The sequence below is a fragment of the Orussus abietinus genome, unplaced genomic scaffold, assembly GCF_000612105.2.
Source record: "Orussus abietinus isolate OABI.00-Male unplaced genomic scaffold, Oabi_2.0 scaffold1, whole genome shotgun sequence".
Classification (NCBI taxonomy): domain Eukaryota; kingdom Metazoa; phylum Arthropoda; class Insecta; order Hymenoptera; family Orussidae; genus Orussus; species Orussus abietinus.
The window spans coordinates 4,195,419-4,213,062 of record NW_019396017.1 but is presented as its reverse complement, the minus strand read 5'-3'; the positions used below and the strand labels follow the sequence as shown (position 1 = coordinate 4,213,062).

Sequence of the window (17,644 nt, the reverse complement as noted above, 5' to 3'; positions counted from 1 at the left end):
CCCGTTAACCGATGCACATAGAAGCTCTCTCGTTACGTCTCTACGACCTAGGCGACCGCGTTGACTGGATTAAAAAAATGAGAAATTACGCAAAAGTGAATAATAACGATCTCGGGAGCCAGTCCCGAGGGTCGGCTACCGGTTCCAGTTGCGGGATCTTAAGAGAGCGAATTGCAGACCGAGTCGGCGAATAACTGCCATAATTCAAGAGCTACGCTCCTGAGAGCCGTAAGTGCAGAGGTGCGAATCGTGGAAATGATCTCACACCCGAGGACTGCAACGAGAAAATGGAGCGGAGTCGATCTTTGTGCGGCTTACCGATGGTATAAATATCGGGAGAGGATGCGCCGTGAAAAATGGGTGAAAATCAATTTCTCCCGCCCGCTCGCCCGAACTTTGCCTGAAAGCGAGCCGGGGCAATTATTTAAAAGATCGGTGGACATAGTATTACACCAATCCGCAGATCCGTAGGTCGATTATCCCTGAAATTAACTGGCCCGTGGACGCGTTACCGTATTTTTGCTTTAGTAACTTGGGTAATTAAACCGAATCCGGTTCGTTCTGGGCGGAAATGAGTTTATTTAATGCAGTTCACGCAACTCGTTGGTCATTCTGTACCACTTAGTATCGAAAGTAATGTAACCGTAATGGACGCAAATGCTGTTCGGTTTTTATAACAGTGATGTAAAACCGTGGGGTAAAGTGAACAAATTGTACGCGTCGAGTAGCGTTCAGGAATCTGCTGAAGTAGACGGCCGTGCTGAACATTCGTCCGTTACGATCTCTGGATAAAAAAATTGCGAAAGTCAGGTACTGCTGGTAATTCTCGAGAGTTATATTACTTATTTACTCGCGCCTCGGGTAGGTCGGGTGCGATCGAGCCAGAGCAAGAAGAGAAGTAAGGTACTAAAGCGAAGTTCATCTAGTTCTCGCAAACGCACTTTCCGTTAGGGTGGAGTGCCAGGGAAAAGGAACGATTTGCTCCCGTTCCAAGTATAAATATTAAAAAACGATTATGAATAATTATGAACCGATAGCAAAGGCGCGTCAAACTGGTTCGATCGAGCACTCCGAGGTGGACGCGTGCATATATCCGTCAAACTGGAATGAAGTTAAACGCGTAATTACTATTGACAATTCCAAAACGGGACGCAAAATAAATAACAAATGACTTAAGTGCAGCAATTTACCAGGACGCGCATCCTTGATACAAACGAAACACCTCGGGGGAACCAGTCGACTTCGAGCGACGCCTTCTTGCTCATTGCATGATTGCAAAGTATGCCAACAAAATAATCAGACCGACGGTAAATTGCAAAAGGATCCTCGAGAGCAAGTGCAATTTACGTACTTGCTTCCCAGAATATGCAAGGTCGACGAGGTTCCCGACAAAACACGAATAGTGCTTAAAAGTTATATCGTCCGGTAGTCGACTTGGAAATATGACGATGAAGATAAAGAAACGGTTGGACGACTAACCAAATTCGAAGGAAGAATTTGAGCCTCGGTATCCACTCGAGGCAGATGGTTATCGGATAATTTATTTACTTATCTGTGAGTATCGAGAGAAAAGGAAGGAAAAGGGGAAACGAGGGGGTAAAAAGAACCTGTAAAGCCTGACGGTGTCTCTTATATGAGTCGCTAAAAAGAACTTAACCGTACGACCAGTATGTATTTCAATTTACGGAATTCTCCAAGCCTGGAATCCAAGAGACCCGATCTCCCGAGATTATCGCGTCCTATCACGCAGACGCGACCAGCGGATTGCGGATGTACCTTACAAGGCAAGATTCTCTCCGATCCGCCTCGGAATATTATTTATCTAGTATCGAAGAAAAGTCTCTACACGGTACGACCCCCCTCCGCAACGTCATTACTTCCTAGGATTTTTTTACAACCTTATCTCTCCACAAACTGAAAGCATGAAAATTCCAGCCCGATAACGTTTGAGTTCGGTAATTTAAATTTATAATTGCCGAGTTGAAAAAGCGAAACATCGGTTCGGTCGTCAGTGAATTGGATTGCACGAATAGCCCGATCGCAATCTCCTGCTTGACAAGCTACGTGACGAGTACTTTGATCGCCGGTAAATCATTTGTTCCCACCTCGAATGATTTATCGGCAGCCGAATCGGTCGAAAAGCAAACCCGACACTTTTCCGAAACCGATGTAATAGATATATCGATTACAAGGCAACCCTCTCGCGTTCCCCTATTTTTTAATTTTCCATTTTTAATTCACGGACGTTTCCCGCGACGACGAGCCCCTCTTTCGAGCTACTTCGTTTAATCGCGACTTTTCCCCGATTTACCCCGAATCTGGGTTTAGGTTAGGAATTCATTTTTCGGGCCGGGTCGAATATTTTCAATTTTCCGAGTGGCGGGGACAAGAATTTTGCCGAGACGCGTATATGTCGCCGTGGCGGCGCGCCAAAACCGGTCCGGGAGAGCATAAAGGAGTCAAACGCCAAAAGTCGCATTCTTCGAGTTTATGGAGGTGTAATTGAACGGGCAGCACGAGCACCGCCGAAGGTAACGCAAGTCCTACGGTTTAGACGCGGTGCGCTTGCGCGGGAAGTGCTCTCGGGGACAGCACACCTAATTTACAAAAAAAAGAAAGCAAGCAAGCCTCTGGTGGTATTTACAACGGAGGCCTTATGCGCGTATCGGCGCATTATGGGCTTCCCCGGCCCTATCAAAGGGGCCGCCTTTACAGCCGCCATATACAGTTTACAAGCGCTCGAATCTGACATCTATATGAAAGTTTTGCCGCGCCGTGGCATACCTCGAGTACTCCTCCGACTCGGTGACAGTCACCACCGTTCGGTTCGCATTGTCCCCGAGACACCTCGGTTCACCGGGGTTAAACATGGCGGATTTAATCCCGCCACTGGAAACGTAAAGATTAACGGGTTCATCTCCCAGTCGTCTTCGTACCTCATTTTTGCCCGTTTGCAAATACCGAGCATTCCAAAAAAAAATTCAAAGACTCGCGAATCAATGAATTGAACGTCGCGTTAAGTTCAACGCCGACGTTATCGATACGCCTTATCGGGAATTCGCCCGAAAACTCGTGCGGCCCGATTCTTTGCACTTAGTTAAGTATTCCTCCCCTAGTCCCTCCCGTTTTAATGACGGTCCTCCGAGGTATTGGAAACTGTTCGAATTATCGGGCCACCTTCAACAAGGTAGAAGGAACATCTTCCGTAAGACTCGCCGATGCCGATCCCGTAAACCGGGAGCATAAAGTCGCAATCGGGACTCTCCGGGTAAGAATCTCGATACCTCGAGAGTCCCGCGATAACTTCGGTTATACCGTGGCAAGGATCCCTTATCGGGTCGCGGTCATCGAAGTACTCGGAGGTTCGATAATATCTGCTCGCTGGTGGAGGAGCTCCCTGTTATACGCGCTCGTATGTGGAATTTATTTAAATCGCCTCTTATTGCCGTTAGTTATGCATCGAGCCGAGAGTAGCGGCAAGCCACTCGCGCCCTCTACATCCAGTGCTTATCTCAATAATAACAATTACAGAGGCGAGAGAAGATCCCGGTACTCCGATAATGTTATATTATGGTTCTTCGAGGGTGTACGCCGCCATAAAAGAGTCCGTCCAACGTATGTGCTTCTTCTTTCGAGGGAGCCGCGTAGTGCATACGTCTTCGCCTCTCTCCTTTTCCCTGCGTCGTCGCCATAAGCTGGTCCCACCTCCGTACATTTTGGCCTACACCAGATTTTACGATACCACCGGACAATTCATGGACGCCGAGACGTTCCAAAGACTTCCAAACATTTCGCGAACAGAACTGCGCCAGATTCCGGCAGCCCTGCACCGAAATAAAACACTCGAACGGCACCAAAGAAATATTTCGTTAATTCAAGGAACGATTTTACTCGACTGGAATAAAATTGAATAAATTGAACGCGACGTGTCTTCGGAATCGCGACAACTTCCTCGAGCCGAATAATTAATCTTTCCATAAAAAATATATTTCCTTGGTGCGATGAATTTTTTTTTTTTCCTCATAAGTCGGTGGATCTCTACTTGGCGCCTTTTTTTAAGAGGACTTCGTTTCAACGGCGACTCGCCGGTCGAGGATTCCATTATTCGGGATAGATCCCGTTTTAGGAGAGGTACGAGCAACAAGTCCCTCGCCCGACCTTATCGAATTCCTGGAGGGAACCGGAAGCGACGTCGGAGGTGCTACCGGAGCGTCCTCTCGTGCGGTCCAGATTCCGTCTTCCGCGATCCGCAGCCATCTCGCTCCCTCCCTCTGTCCGCTATCCGTGCGTAACGGAGAGTTTAATTAATATTCGCACAGCGGGTTGGCCCGTTTGATTAGCTCTGGGTTGGCCCGCTGATGGGCAGGCATGCACCGCGTAGAACTGCACGCGTAAAGAGCGAGAGGGTGCGATCCGGCCTGATAAAGGAGGGACGGAGAGAGGGAGGCTCTGCATTCCGAGAGCCTACGGGCCAACCGTAATATCACAATCATAACCAGAACCCGTCCCTACATCCATCCGTCCGTCTGCCAAAACGTCCTCACGCTTCAACGATATCAAAGAACTGCTGGTCGGTCGTCACGTTTGCTATTGCGCATGCCGCGGCCGGTTTAGGCCGCAATTAGGACCTCCTGGAACGGATAAACCGAAATCACTGTAACTCGTGCCCGGGCCATCCGAATCGTTCGCTCGCCCCGGCTCGGACGCGGTACCCCAAAAACGTATCGAATATCGCAAAGTGCTTCAAAGGGCGTCGCAAATAGCAATTTTAAAGCCGCGGGTCATCGAAGTGCTAAAAGACGCGGTCGGTTTACGACTCGTTTACGTAAGGGTAAAAACGCCTCGCCTCTTGTTTGCAGGCTGGAGGCGACATTTCGCGACGCACGATGCACGACGGGTTAGGAAAATGCGTGAAATATTTTCAAAGGTCTCGACCGAAGGCACGATTAACGGGGACGGAGGAGAGATCGAGGTGGAGGTAAATTTAGCGATCGACCGGAGTCGCGGATTCGGTCGGCCGACCGGCTCGGGTCGCGAGCGCGCCTTCGGTCCGATCACACCTCTACCCACGTACCCGGGCATTGTTCCTACTTTCATAGCGTACCGCGGAATCCGGTATCCGTAATTGCTCGCGGGCCCTCTCCACGGCAATTATTTATTTTGTGTATTTATTATCGGGGCCCGGTAATACGCGGTAGCAACGTATTTATTAGCGAGATAACCGAGGGGCTTCCCTCTTTCCCGTGGCTCTCCCTTTCTTTTTACTCGCTTCCAATTACCGGGAGTTAGTTTAGTGGCGCGGCTAACGTACGTTAGGTTTATACGTCCGTACATACGTAGGTTCGTTCGTTTATACGTTCGTTTGCATCCGACCGAGAAGGCCGAGGAAACCAGAGGGAGCGAGAGGGACAGGAAGCTCCTCTTTCGTCCGGTGCGTGTTGCTCGATAATGTAATAACGTATCCCCGGCGAGTCTACTTCATAAAGCACGGATTCCGTCTCTCTCGCGCTCCCGCTCGGGATACATCGGAAAGTCCTCCTCTCTCCGCTTCCTCTTTATCTTCATCTTCTTTATCCAAAGCGGTGGCCACCTCGTGCGAGGATCGGCCGCTCGGGGAAGCTGGCATCCTTTGCCGATTCGACTGGAGAAACGAACACCTCCTCTCCGCCCGGTAAATCTCCCCCTCCGTCTCTCGATTTCTTCCTCGCCCTTTGACGGAAACGAGAGAAAAACTCGGAGATCCGGAAAAGCGACCACTTGCACCCTCGGAAAATCATGGATATTAGCTCTGGAAATCAGGTGGCTCGAGGGAAAGTTAGCAAAATTTAATTCGCGGTGTGGTCGTAAAAAATGAAGGATTACAGGGCTCATAAAGGCGGCTCCGTGTCCCTTTTTCTCGGCAGGCTCGACGGACGTCAGCGGTCGAGCAATTCGCACGTAATGCAATAAACGGGAAGACGTAACGATCGGCGGGAAGGCAGAATGCAGAAACGCCTTCGCTAACTACCGTTCGCCGGTGTCTTTCTCGTTTAATCCCCCGGGCAGCCCGGGGCAAAGAAGTCGATCGATCCGAATTCACACCCGGCCACCAATCAGCAGCGAGAATATCCATTTGGTCGTGAGGCCGGGCCATATAAGAGGTCGGCTGAGTAAGATATTGCCGGTTGCCGGACGTGTTTATGAATATTGGCGCGCGCTACGAGGCCCCGACACGGGCCTGCGCGCCTGCCTACTGCGCGCACGCAGCCGCGCATGCGTTGTTGCCGCTCTGTGCGACTCCGGCCCGAGAAACGGGGGACTGCGCATGCGTTGTTGCCGGCTCGCGCAACCTCGTAGGAAACGTTTCCGCGGAATGACGCGGACGTAATCGGCGAAACTTCTATCCTATCGAAATATTTATTCGAGATGATGGTCCCGGGAAAATCTGGATTTATCGATTCTTTGAGTCGGAGTTAAGGGGAACGTCCCGATCGACGAGGAAGGGCCGGGGAAAACGCGAAAGTGCCCGGTATGCGGGAGAATGTTCGAAAACTATCGATAATCGTAATTACCTGCTCGGGCGCAGGCGCGATTTCTCAGGCTCCTCCTGCGCGCGCAGCTCCGCGAGCACAGAGGGGCGCGGGAAGGGCCGACGTGCGTACACGGGTAACCGCTCGCCCCAGAGGGGCTACTATCAATTTCAATTCGGCATATATGCAGCCGCTTTGTAATTTCTTTGCCAGCCTCGCGATGTTGCCCCCATGTTCGCCGCTCGGTCCCTCTGGATGCTTCTTTTGCGCAGGCGCTGTTCGGCAACTGACGATCGCCGTGTCGGCCGAGCACGGGGAGGTTAGGTTTACCGCGAGATTAATCGTGCGAACCGAATCGGGCACCTGTACGGAGGAAAAGAAGCGATCGATGGTACCGTACCCACGCAATTTGTCTCGTCTCCTTGCGATCGCGTTTAAGTATCCCGGGCCAAATTCCATTTATCGTGAAATTTCCGAAAAATTATCATTAAGAAAAATATAAAAAATACTCCTCGCTGCCAAAGTCGACTCGCAATCGCGGTGCGGAAAAACTGTCGCAATTAGTCCGTGTCTTCCATCGTGGTAGTGGAAACTAGAAGAACCAGTCCCGGTGGGTTTATAGTATTACAGATTCAATCGAGCACCATTGCCCCGCAATGGATGCTCGGCTTGAGGTATCGGCCATTAAGGACATCGCATGTACCCAGGGAAGTGCTCGATCGTCCTTCTGCGTAAGATAGCGTCGATGCCTTAAGAGCGCGATAAGTCGAGAGCAAAGGGGCTAGATGTTGATCCGAAGGTGCGCCGAGGAGGCCACTCGTATAAGGCCGCGCGATGATATATAAGGGATTTGTCTCCGTGGCACCGTCATACGTCATGTCGCAAATATTAACTCTGATACAGGCCATTCATTCACTTAATTACAAACAGCCGTGATTTAAGGGAGCCGAACAGCGGGGGGTCTCGGCACTGACTACGTCGGTAGGTGTCCGAGGTGTAGAAGATACTATGTAGCTTTCTTTACGATCCCTCATTTACACAACAGGACCCCGAGCCACTTCGACGAACTGATTTCTCATTGGTCGATGCATCTCCCAAGTGAGAGAACACTCGGAGATAGGCGCCGTTATCGGTCCGATCGAGAAGAGAGCAAGGATCGCGATGACCCCCGTCGAAACTCCCGCAATGCAGTTCGTATCTATTTGATATCGATATTCGCCTACTTGAAACCAATTTATTTATTCCTTCCTCCGTGGGTCGGATCGGTTGGCTCGAAATTATCCAAAGAGCTGCAGGAAAGGACGAGAAAGTGTCATAAATGGAATATATTGGGCCATTGGAAAAACGGACTCTCTATCGTTATCGAAGAGCTTTACCGTCTGGCTAACAACTGCAATGGTACGGACGGTATCGGTACCACGTTATGGGAGTTACTAAACGGATTAGCCGTTTCTCGGGGTTACGCAGAAAATGCCGCGATGATTGTAGACGGAATGTCTGGGAGAACTATAAATTATTGCGCGTATCGATTGACGGTCTAACCTGTACTTCGTAATTGCGCTCCATGGATCGCGGCGTACCCCCGAGTACCGTTCTTATAAAAGCATAAATGCTTATGATAAAAATGTCCCGCGAGCAGGTAGTTAGTGGTGTCGAACTCGGTTTATATCGCGAACTTCGTTTACGACGTATTTTTATGGGCACCTGTAATAAATGATAAAAAGGAAGGCTAGAGAGCTCTATTCCAACTGTACTAACGGAGCGACTCGAAAATAACCACATTGTTTGCTCAATTTGCATATCGTTACGTCGATGGACCCTAAATAAATCGATTCTTGTCAAAAGCACATAATTTCCGACACGACCGCGCGTTCTGCCGTGCCACCTGCCCGCGATTCGGAATTCTTATCGAAGGTTTAACCGAAGTAGACGTTCGAACGTCATTTCTGATTTTTCTCTCCGGAGTAGATTGTTGCAAACGGCGAAGCAGGGTTATAAAACCGTCGCGTTAAATTTGCGCCTTTATATCGGAGAAATATATCATATCTCTTTTTTATTTTCTCTTCCCCAAACTCACATTGTGCAAAATATGTAAATTAAGCGGACGACCGCGCGAATTAAAAGGTTAGGAAGTCGTCGGACAGAGAAGCGCCAATCCGGCGCTTCTTGAGACAGGAATTCCCGCGGAGTGAGACTCGAGTTGCGGTTCGAGGGATGCTTGCCACGTGGTGAGGGTGGTTTCGGGTGGCTTCGGGGTTTAAGAGAGGGCTGTGGAGAGAACGAGCAGAAAGGAATTTCTATATGAGCGACCGACGACTGGCGAGAGAGCGGAGCGGACGCGGTGACGCGTGGCCGTGCACATCGGCCAAAGGGAAGATTACCATTGGATGCTTTTTGCCAAAACTCGAATCCTACGTCGTTACTCCCAGACTCTTTGATATCTAGCCGAGGAGGAGGCGGAGGGGAGCCTAGGATCCCGCCACCCGGTGATCTCGAACGAGAAATCCTTGCAGAGAGAAAAGAACAACAGCGGGACCTCCTTCCCCTAATTCTCGAGAAAAGAAATACCGACCAGCCCGTGATCGATTTTTTTTTTCCGCTCAAAAACGGGCACTCACGTGTTTTTTTAATTTACGAAGGCATTTACGAGAGGTAATTCGGTAATCCTCTCTACGCGGTACATTTTGGCAGGATCGTCGAAGGCGGGAAGACGGATTCCTCGCCAAGGGCCGTCCGCAGGTGACGTCCCTCGCGATTGCAGGTGGGACCAGGTGACATGTGCCTTTTTTAATAAGATTCTCGCCCGACTCTCGTCGCTCGTAAAACCGAGTTAGGTCTCTCATCCCCGAGGAAGGAACCGGTGTTCCGTTGGATCCTGGGCGCCGCGTAAGTCAGCCGCGGCATTATGACGCGGGAGAGAGCGACTTAACCTCGAAGAGCATCGTCTTCGGCACGCGGGAGGATCACTTCGGTATGCATGAAAGGACGCTTGTCCTTAGTCCCCTTTGCCCGAGGTCGCTTCCTTCCCCTTGGTCTGGAGAACGTAGCCGCTACGAGCCACTCAGCCGCCCTTATAACCTTAACTGCCGAACTTATGGCTCCGACCAAGCACCCTTCTTCTTGCGCGCATGACGCTTCCGACCGTCACCTAGCCGACCCCGAAACCCTACGGAAACGTATCCAAAATCGGCTCTCGGTTTCATTTTTAATCCCCTGGTCATCTCAATTGCCACATTTAAATTCAGCAGCGACCGGCTAACCGGGGGTAACTAAATTGAAACGATGCCAAAGGTAAATTCGGAGCGGACCGTTTAGCGAGATATTCAACGCGACTCCTTTTACAGAGCACGGATAACGAGTCGACGATAAACGATCCGCCCTATAAATCAGGTATTCCTCTCCTCGAAGGGCAGAAAACGTTAAAGCGTTTAGTCGACTCCCGTCTTTACGGCTTATCCTTTCGGGGAGCCGCCGAGGAGGGCGTTCGCGGCGGCGAGTCGTTATCATTTCATTACGCGTGCTCGAGCCGCCTAATTATTAAGAATGCTCGCCTTCATTGTTTCCGGGGCTTTAGTTATTAATAAAACGGCCGTTTGGCAGCGGCCCCTGGATGCCGAGACCGGGGCCGTAATCCCGGGCCGTAACGCTAAGTACTCCGGTACGCACCTGATTGCCCGGCTTCGTATGACCGCGTGGCCGGACAACCGCCCCGAGCGACACAAATCAGGGGCTTATCGGCAAAGAGTCTCGCCCGTCGAAAAGACGGTGGAGGACGAGAATCTCGTCGAATACCGATACCAATATTAATCGAAAACCAAGAAGCTCCTCCACGGCATAAATGAACGTCGCATACCCGATTGGAGACGTAGGAGTGGATCCCGAAGTTCGATATCCCCGCGATCGGCTCGTATCCAGAGACGACTCGAACCGGAGGGTGGAAGGAGCGAAGGTGGGCGAATTTCGCAGGGTCGCCAACTTCCGAGGGCCATAACCCACCCCATCTCGCGACAACAGTTGCGGTTAAATGCCGACACCGTGGTCTCCCTTTCTTGCTCTCCGCCGCCCCCGGAGGAGCCGGTGTAACTCTTTCGCCCGAGCGGGGATTTCCCCTAGGCCTCGCGGCTAGGGAGTCGGGCCACGGGGTGCGGGCAGTTATTTCATTAAAACCGGATTATACGTCGTCGGAGTAGCCGAGTCGACGAGTCTACCTACTACGCTCTCCGGAGACGGTGCCCGTGGCTAACCGAACGGGGATGCGTCTCTATACGCGCACATACTAATTGCTCCGTTCGGATTACGCGATATAAAGAGCGTAAATACTCAGCCAGGGGTATCTAATTACCGCGCGGTACGCCGCGACTAATCGGCCGGGACTTTTTGAATGCGAGTATCGTGCAGGGACGCCGATTTAATCGGCGAGCCGACCGCTGGCGAATATGGACTGTCGAGCCTCGATCGTAACTTATGCTAGAGATCCTCTTCCTACTTTCAGGTCTAACTATGTCCCGGGTGTTATTTATTCCCGCCCAAGGAAATGCGAATCTCGAGTGCCTTTGCGCAGGGAGGGTCGAGTATATCGCGCGCGTTATGCGAACCTGGGCCGGGAGATCGGCATACCGGTAAATGTAAGTAACGTCGTTAACGAGGACACGGGTCGGTATCACTTTTCCTGATAATATTTTCCCGGTCGAAGATAACGGATGGAACGATTTCGATCGGTGGAGATTGCTAACGATACCCTCGGTTGAAGTTCGTTTGGATTCTCCGTCCGCGGCCCCCTTTGTTTCCAGTTTAAATCGCCAAATGGATTTCGAAGAAGACCCGGTGCTCCGTCCTCCCCATGGTCCAGGACTCCAGCCCTTTCCCGTAGGAAACAGCAGTCACCCCTATCCTGCCGAGGCGCGTTTACCCTTCGAATCGCGTTGATGTTCTCTATTAAATCAAAGCGGCATTCAGATGGCGGCCGATGCGTCAGGAATCCAAATCGCGGCCATAAACCGAAGACCGAACTCGAATTGCAGCCAAATGTCTCTCGTCGACGTTCCGGGGTTTCGTGGCCACCCTCCCTTGAAACGTTGCAGGAATGCCCGTTTAAAGAAATACGGATTTTAAGAAAACCTTCGAAACCCACTTGGCGTCTCTTACCCGGTCGTTCTCCAAAAAAATTCATTCCGGAAATACGATTCAAGCCCATTTTTAACCATGAGTTAAAATTCCCTTCTCGAGTCCCACCGTCCGCGGTATTCCGTAAATTTGACTAAAACGCACAAAAGCGTCCGTCCTAAATTTCCATAAGAATCGAGACGATAACGCCGCTGAAAATCTCGGAAGAACACGGAGTAACTTCATGACGGGACGGTGGAGTCGTAATTGATTCTGGGAGCCCTTTCTTCGCGGAGTTAGGCGTCTTAATAATATTCTAGGCAGCAGAGGCCGCTCATTTGGCGCCTCGCTCATGGCAGAAGAGTCAAAGTGCTCTTCTTTTAATTAAAGATCCCCGCACCGCTCTATCTCGAGCAGTTTGCCCCCTCGCCGCGCTTTCAGGGGCGCGGGACTAAGTGTAAATGATGGGGCAGTTATGGTCGCGAGGTAGCTGAAGATAGCCCCGAAGTGGCATTGTCGCGCCGGCGAAATAAAAAAGATAAAGCCGGAGAAAAGAACGTCGCCCGGCTTAGCCGGCCGTTGCGGAAAAAGGAGCCTCCCCGCGGGGTTGGTGGCGCGTCGGGACGCTCCTTAACTTCTGTTAATTATGCTCGCAAACGAGGGCCTTAAACGCGAACGAGGAGCCGAGTGCTCTTCCGGGTAGGGGCGATAGGAATTCTCGTGGGAACGTCTCGCTCTGGCCAGAGATCAGGGAATTTCATTCGAGATGAGTCGAGGACCGAATGTCTCATTTTTCCCCGATCGGTAGAGAAAGTAAACGAATAAAGACATTTTCCGTCACTCTGAAACGTGGAATGGAATTTTCAAGTCTCGTGGCGCGTTCTAAAGGAGGAACTCTGGAATTTGATAGTTCCTCCAGAGGTGAATCATCTTACGGTAAATTACGGGGGGTAGAGCAAGTGAAGCAGTCGTCACTCGCGAGTCGTTACGAGTCGAGTACTCGGATACTTAGTTAGGATTTCTACCTTCTTGGAATTCCGGGACGCATAGCTAGAGTGCGGTAACGATTCGTGGTCTCGTCGACTGTACTTTCTCACGTTTTAATCCCTTGCGCAAATGGTTGCGCGAGTGGGAATACATTACGCCGGGAAAGCGCGAGCAATTCTTTCCAATTGAACCCATAAGGAGGAGGAAACGGGGGCGACTCTCCTCGTTTCTTTCAATAAAGGAAGGAAAGGAATATCGAATACAGTGGCACGGACATAAATTCTCCGGGATACTTAATTGAAGGAGGAAAGGCCAGGATATGGAGGGAGCGAGAAGGTTCCTTCGGGACAAAGAGGGGATAGTCTTCTCGCGAATGGGGATAGGGATAAGGATAGGGATAAGGCACCGCTTCCTCGTAGATGCGGATATGTTGAACGGCTCAGGAATGCCGCTTCGGCATTCTCCAAATAAACGAGAGAATTTCTCCGGAGGGAGCTCGAGGACTTCTCCAAGCCGATGTTTCAAACGACCCCATACCCGTCCTCGTGTCGTTTTAATCGTATACGTTATCGAGAAATTAAGCGATTTCCCTCCGTTAACCGAACGTTTACCCGTCCCGCTATTTATCCGCGTAATTCAATTAGCGCATAATTTTTTTTTGACCGATGGTATGGCCGAGAATATACATCTGGCTTAAAATTTACCCTTGACCGAAAAACTCCCTTTAGAGTAAAATAAAACTAGAGCGAGCTCGAGTTCCCCCCTGAAGGAACGTGGCAACAGTTTTTTACGGCGAATGCAGAGACTGTCATAACAGATTAGTTTCTTCTAGATTCGGGGAGAGCTCGTGACAAGGGTTCGAGATACTTAACATCCGTCTCAAAATTTATCCTCGACAAGCTGCATAAGTACCTCGCCCTCTTGGGAACTGACCTTACCTTCCGAAGAAAATAGCAGCCCCAAAGCGAGATCCTCCGACTTTCTCGAATTAGCTCGCCGATACTTCGGAACTAGCTCTCAAAAAACGGTTCTTGTCTCTCTGTCGATCCTATATTGCAGTTTTCTCGGGATTTATAAAACGTATAAAACATCGCCGTCATTTAACCGACACTAGATCTCGGATTTTATTCTTTACGTAATCAGTAGGTGCGTTCCAGAGGATTCGCGAAAGGTCCTGGAGAAAAAGGTACACCGTGTGTTTCCTGTCTCTCTGTCCGTCTTCGTTTGATCGGTCAGTCCTTCCCTTTCTCTCTCTCTCGTGAATCGAAAGCCCGAGGCTCTGAACCGACTTGTAAAAATAGATGTGGGAAGATAGGTGGACGTTTTCCGGATACGAGGTTATTTTCCTTGATCTCGGCGCTACGTTTGCGGGACTCTCGTTGCGCTCGTCGCTTTCAAGGGGCTTTCCGGCGAGATCCTTCGCGTATGTATCGCGGACACATACGAACGATACGTCCCTCGGGTGCAAATAAATAAACGCTTGCGTGAAGCCGGGCACCTGGGCTCCCTCTTTGGGAACCTCTTCCTTCTTCTTCCGGAAAACCTCGAATCGCTCCGGCCGTGTTTCGACTCTCAATGGCGCGCCGAGAGACTTACCGAGGTTACAATTTTAAAACGTCCGACTATCTTCCCGAGGAATGATCGAACGATTATCCTTAAATTAGCGAAATTTCGCTGGCATTGAAGAGAAAATCGTCGATGAATTTTCCAGGTAAAAAGAAATTCCCATCGGACCCATCGTGCTGCCCGGTGTGCGGGGTGACGGTGAGGCCTCAAGAATTGGAGCAGCACTTCGCTCAGGAGGTGGAACGACTTTACAAATTGTCCACCTCGTCGAGGGGAAGGTCGAGATCTACCCTTCCACCTGGACATCCTCCGGAGCACCCTCACGGTCCGATTCTCCACGCACCCTCGACGGCGGATGGGACGCCCCATGGAAGATGGGAGACCTACAGGAGGATCAGGGCTAACCGAGAGGTGTTTCATTTCCTCCAGTTTTCCGTCAAATCTTGACCTCTCCCCCTCGCCTATAGTTGTCACTTAAAAAGCATTTAGAAGATTCTATCGAAAATTCTCTCTTGCCTTCAGGCCAGAATTCGACCGAAGAATCGCAAGAGGAAGGCGGACGAGCCTTCGTGTCCGGTTTGCAGCGAACGACTCTCCGGAAGTCCCGCGGAACTTAATCAACACGTGGAGCGTTGTTTGAACAAACAAAACGGCAATCCCACGGGCCAGAGCAACAATCCCGACGAAGAGGAGGTCGACGTCGAAGGGGACACCGAAACGTTCGAAGAGTACGAATGGGCCGGACAGAAAAGAGTTCGCGCCACTTCGATGCTAGTCGGTGGTTTTTCTGGTGAGGCCCTGACGCATCTTTCCCTAGACCCTCCCAAACGATTCTAACGCGATTCATGGCGCTCGTTAACGCACCGAGGTACCGGGTAGAAGTCCACGTCAAAATACGGCCTCTAAAGGCAGTTTTTCGGGTGACTTTCAGCCGCTGGCTTGGCAACTTCCTCGACGGCCCGGGGTTCCGGGGGCGGAGGGGCAGGAGGTGGTGGAGGCCCGGGAAACCAAGAGGAGGAGGACGTGGACCTGGTCGTCGACGGCGATGATGCCGCCCAGTTCGGTCCGGCTCAGTACTCCGAGGCCGACGTCGTCACCCCCAGGATCGAGGGGACCCCCCGCGAGCAGAAGGAACGAGAGGCCCTTAGAGAGGCCGTTATTTCGCCAAATGCATCCCACACCCCTCACCCACCACACACGCCACCCGATCAGATACACGGGTCCCAAGTCGAAGTAAAGCCCGAACCTGGCACCACGCCGTCGACGCAACAGGGCGAGCTCGACGACGGAGTCCCGACCCCTCCTGCGGGAGGAAGGAACGGAGAGACGCCGGTCGTCGAGGCTCTTCGAGGTCGGATTCGAGAACTGGAGGCCGAAATGCGGGGACAACCCTTCAAGTGTCTCATTTGCCTGGTAAGCCCTACTAATTGAGTATCGGACTAACGATAAGAAAGAGTAACTTACGGTCACGCTTTTCCAAGTCGATCGGCCAAATGATCCGGGGACCGTGATTTCTGCAAAGAGAGAAAATGTAGGATTAATTACGGATAAACGCCTGGGGGGTAAACCACATCACGGTACTTTTTCTTTACAGGAACAGTACAAGAAACCCGTAACCTCTGTGTGCTGCTGGCACGTACACTGCGAACAATGTTGGTTGCACACCCTGGTAAGCAAGTACACTTTCGATAACTACTGCCTTACTCAGATTTTTCGACTCACTTTTCATTCATTCCGATTGCGTTCTCTTTGTTTTGCAAAAAATATACGTGATCGTTTATTTTTACTTTCGTGCTTAGAAGGAAACAAGAAGTCGCGGTTAATTACCCGGAATTTTATAGTCGCATGAATCATTGTAATCAAGTGGCAATCTTCAAGGATTATTAAAAGTGTTTCATCTCACCATTGATCGATTTTAACGATCCACCGCATATCGTTTATGATTACAGGGTGCAAAAAAGTTATGTCCCCAGTGCAACATGATTACGTCGCCCGCGGATTTACGGCGTATTTACATGTAAACAATGCATTAAAGATATCATTTGAAGGATCACGGTGGAAATATATATACATACGTCTACATATAGACACAATACTCTCATGGTCATCGACTCGATCATCTCGTCGATCATGATCCATTCGTAAGAGTGCTTGCGTTCGTTTACCTCGTCACGTCGCGAGCAAGTTGTACATTTGTATATTGCTATATAAATTAACTACGAAATTACCATTACGTATTTAGTGTTAGTAAATTAACTTCTAGGTCATAATGCAATTAGGTATTATTACAATTGTCATTGCCACTCAACCTCCCTCCCTTCTTCCCTTCGTCATTATTCTTACGATTATTATAATTATTATTATTGCTGCTATCGGATGATTATCATTGTTGTTGTTATCGTTATTTACCGAAGCGAAGAAGATCCCAAAGCAGAGTAAACATGATATGCCCGTGTGAAGATTTGCTAGCCAAATGAGGATCGAAAGAGGGGCACTCCCCAGATTCAGGAGAGATAACCTAAATACTGGGATATTAGATAGGAAACTTGTCGCCGTGTTGCGAGCAAAACTTGAAATTCTAAATGCATATAAATATATATATTGGAGTATCTCTCGTCGCGAGAAGGATGTGGTTTTTTTTTTTTTTTAATAAAACCGTTCGTCGTCTAGATCTATTTTAGGTGCCCCAAAAGTTTAGAAGTCGAAGGAATCTTGAATGGATATTTTGCTTGCAAGACGGTATTAAATTGAGAAGCCGTTGCGCAATAGGCCGAAAACGGCTCGTTAATGGTCGAAATTGCTGCGAATAATAATTTCTATTTTTTGTTCCCGCGGAAGATGAATCTAATTTATTTCCGATTACGCCAGCTAGGCGCGATCCTATTATTTTTCACCAATTTGCAACTAACGAATTCGCCTCGTTGCTTCCGACGTTATTGGCCTTGATTTATTTACTTTTGCCACTCTTTCATTTTTGTTCCGTTCTCAAGCAGGAATTAATATTAGGCGAAATTGAAAGAAAGATAACTAATCGCGTCTACTCGAAGCTGTCTTTTACGACACCGATGACCATTAGCTAACTGTTTTCGATATATTCAATATTCGTCGATAATCTGTAAATACACGCGCATTGCGCGCAACTGGATCTACACACGTACGCACATGCGCTCGCACACAACCACACACGCAAAGCTGTTCTGTATTCAATAAAACGACCATGGAATGTATCATGGAGAACTCATTTGACCCCTTCTCCTTGTACCTATAATCATTTCGTCGCATCGATCCAAACTTCTATTCGGATAAAATCTAATTAAGCCAAACAATTTTTCTTACCTCCAGAACTATCTCTTTATTTACCGAGAGCGTCACCTTCATTTCGTTCAGCTACAGGTAAGAGACAAAATGAATATCTACGTTTTGTGCCCGTCATTCTGCCATAAGCTACGTTATCCAATGATTAGCATCGTTTTTTCGCT

General features: G+C 49.7%; 1 protein-coding gene across 1 annotated transcript in view; it reads left to right on the top strand.

Annotated features, from left to right (window-relative positions):
- LOC105697909 (E3 ubiquitin-protein ligase Rnf220) overlaps positions 1-17,375 on the top strand; it is a 96,912-nt gene extending 79,537 nt beyond the window's left edge. The window contains exons 5-9 of the mRNA XM_012421642.1: positions 14,311-14,576; positions 14,688-14,955; positions 15,097-15,578; positions 15,760-15,834; positions 16,115-17,375. Of these exons, the coding sequence (XP_012277065.1) occupies positions 14,311-14,576; positions 14,688-14,955; positions 15,097-15,578; positions 15,760-15,834; positions 16,115-16,186 (1,163 nt within the window). The 3' untranslated portion in view covers positions 16,187-17,375. The remainder of the gene's footprint in view (positions 1-14,310; positions 14,577-14,687; positions 14,956-15,096; positions 15,579-15,759; positions 15,835-16,114) is intronic.
- Positions 17,376-17,644: the final 269 nt, after the last annotated feature.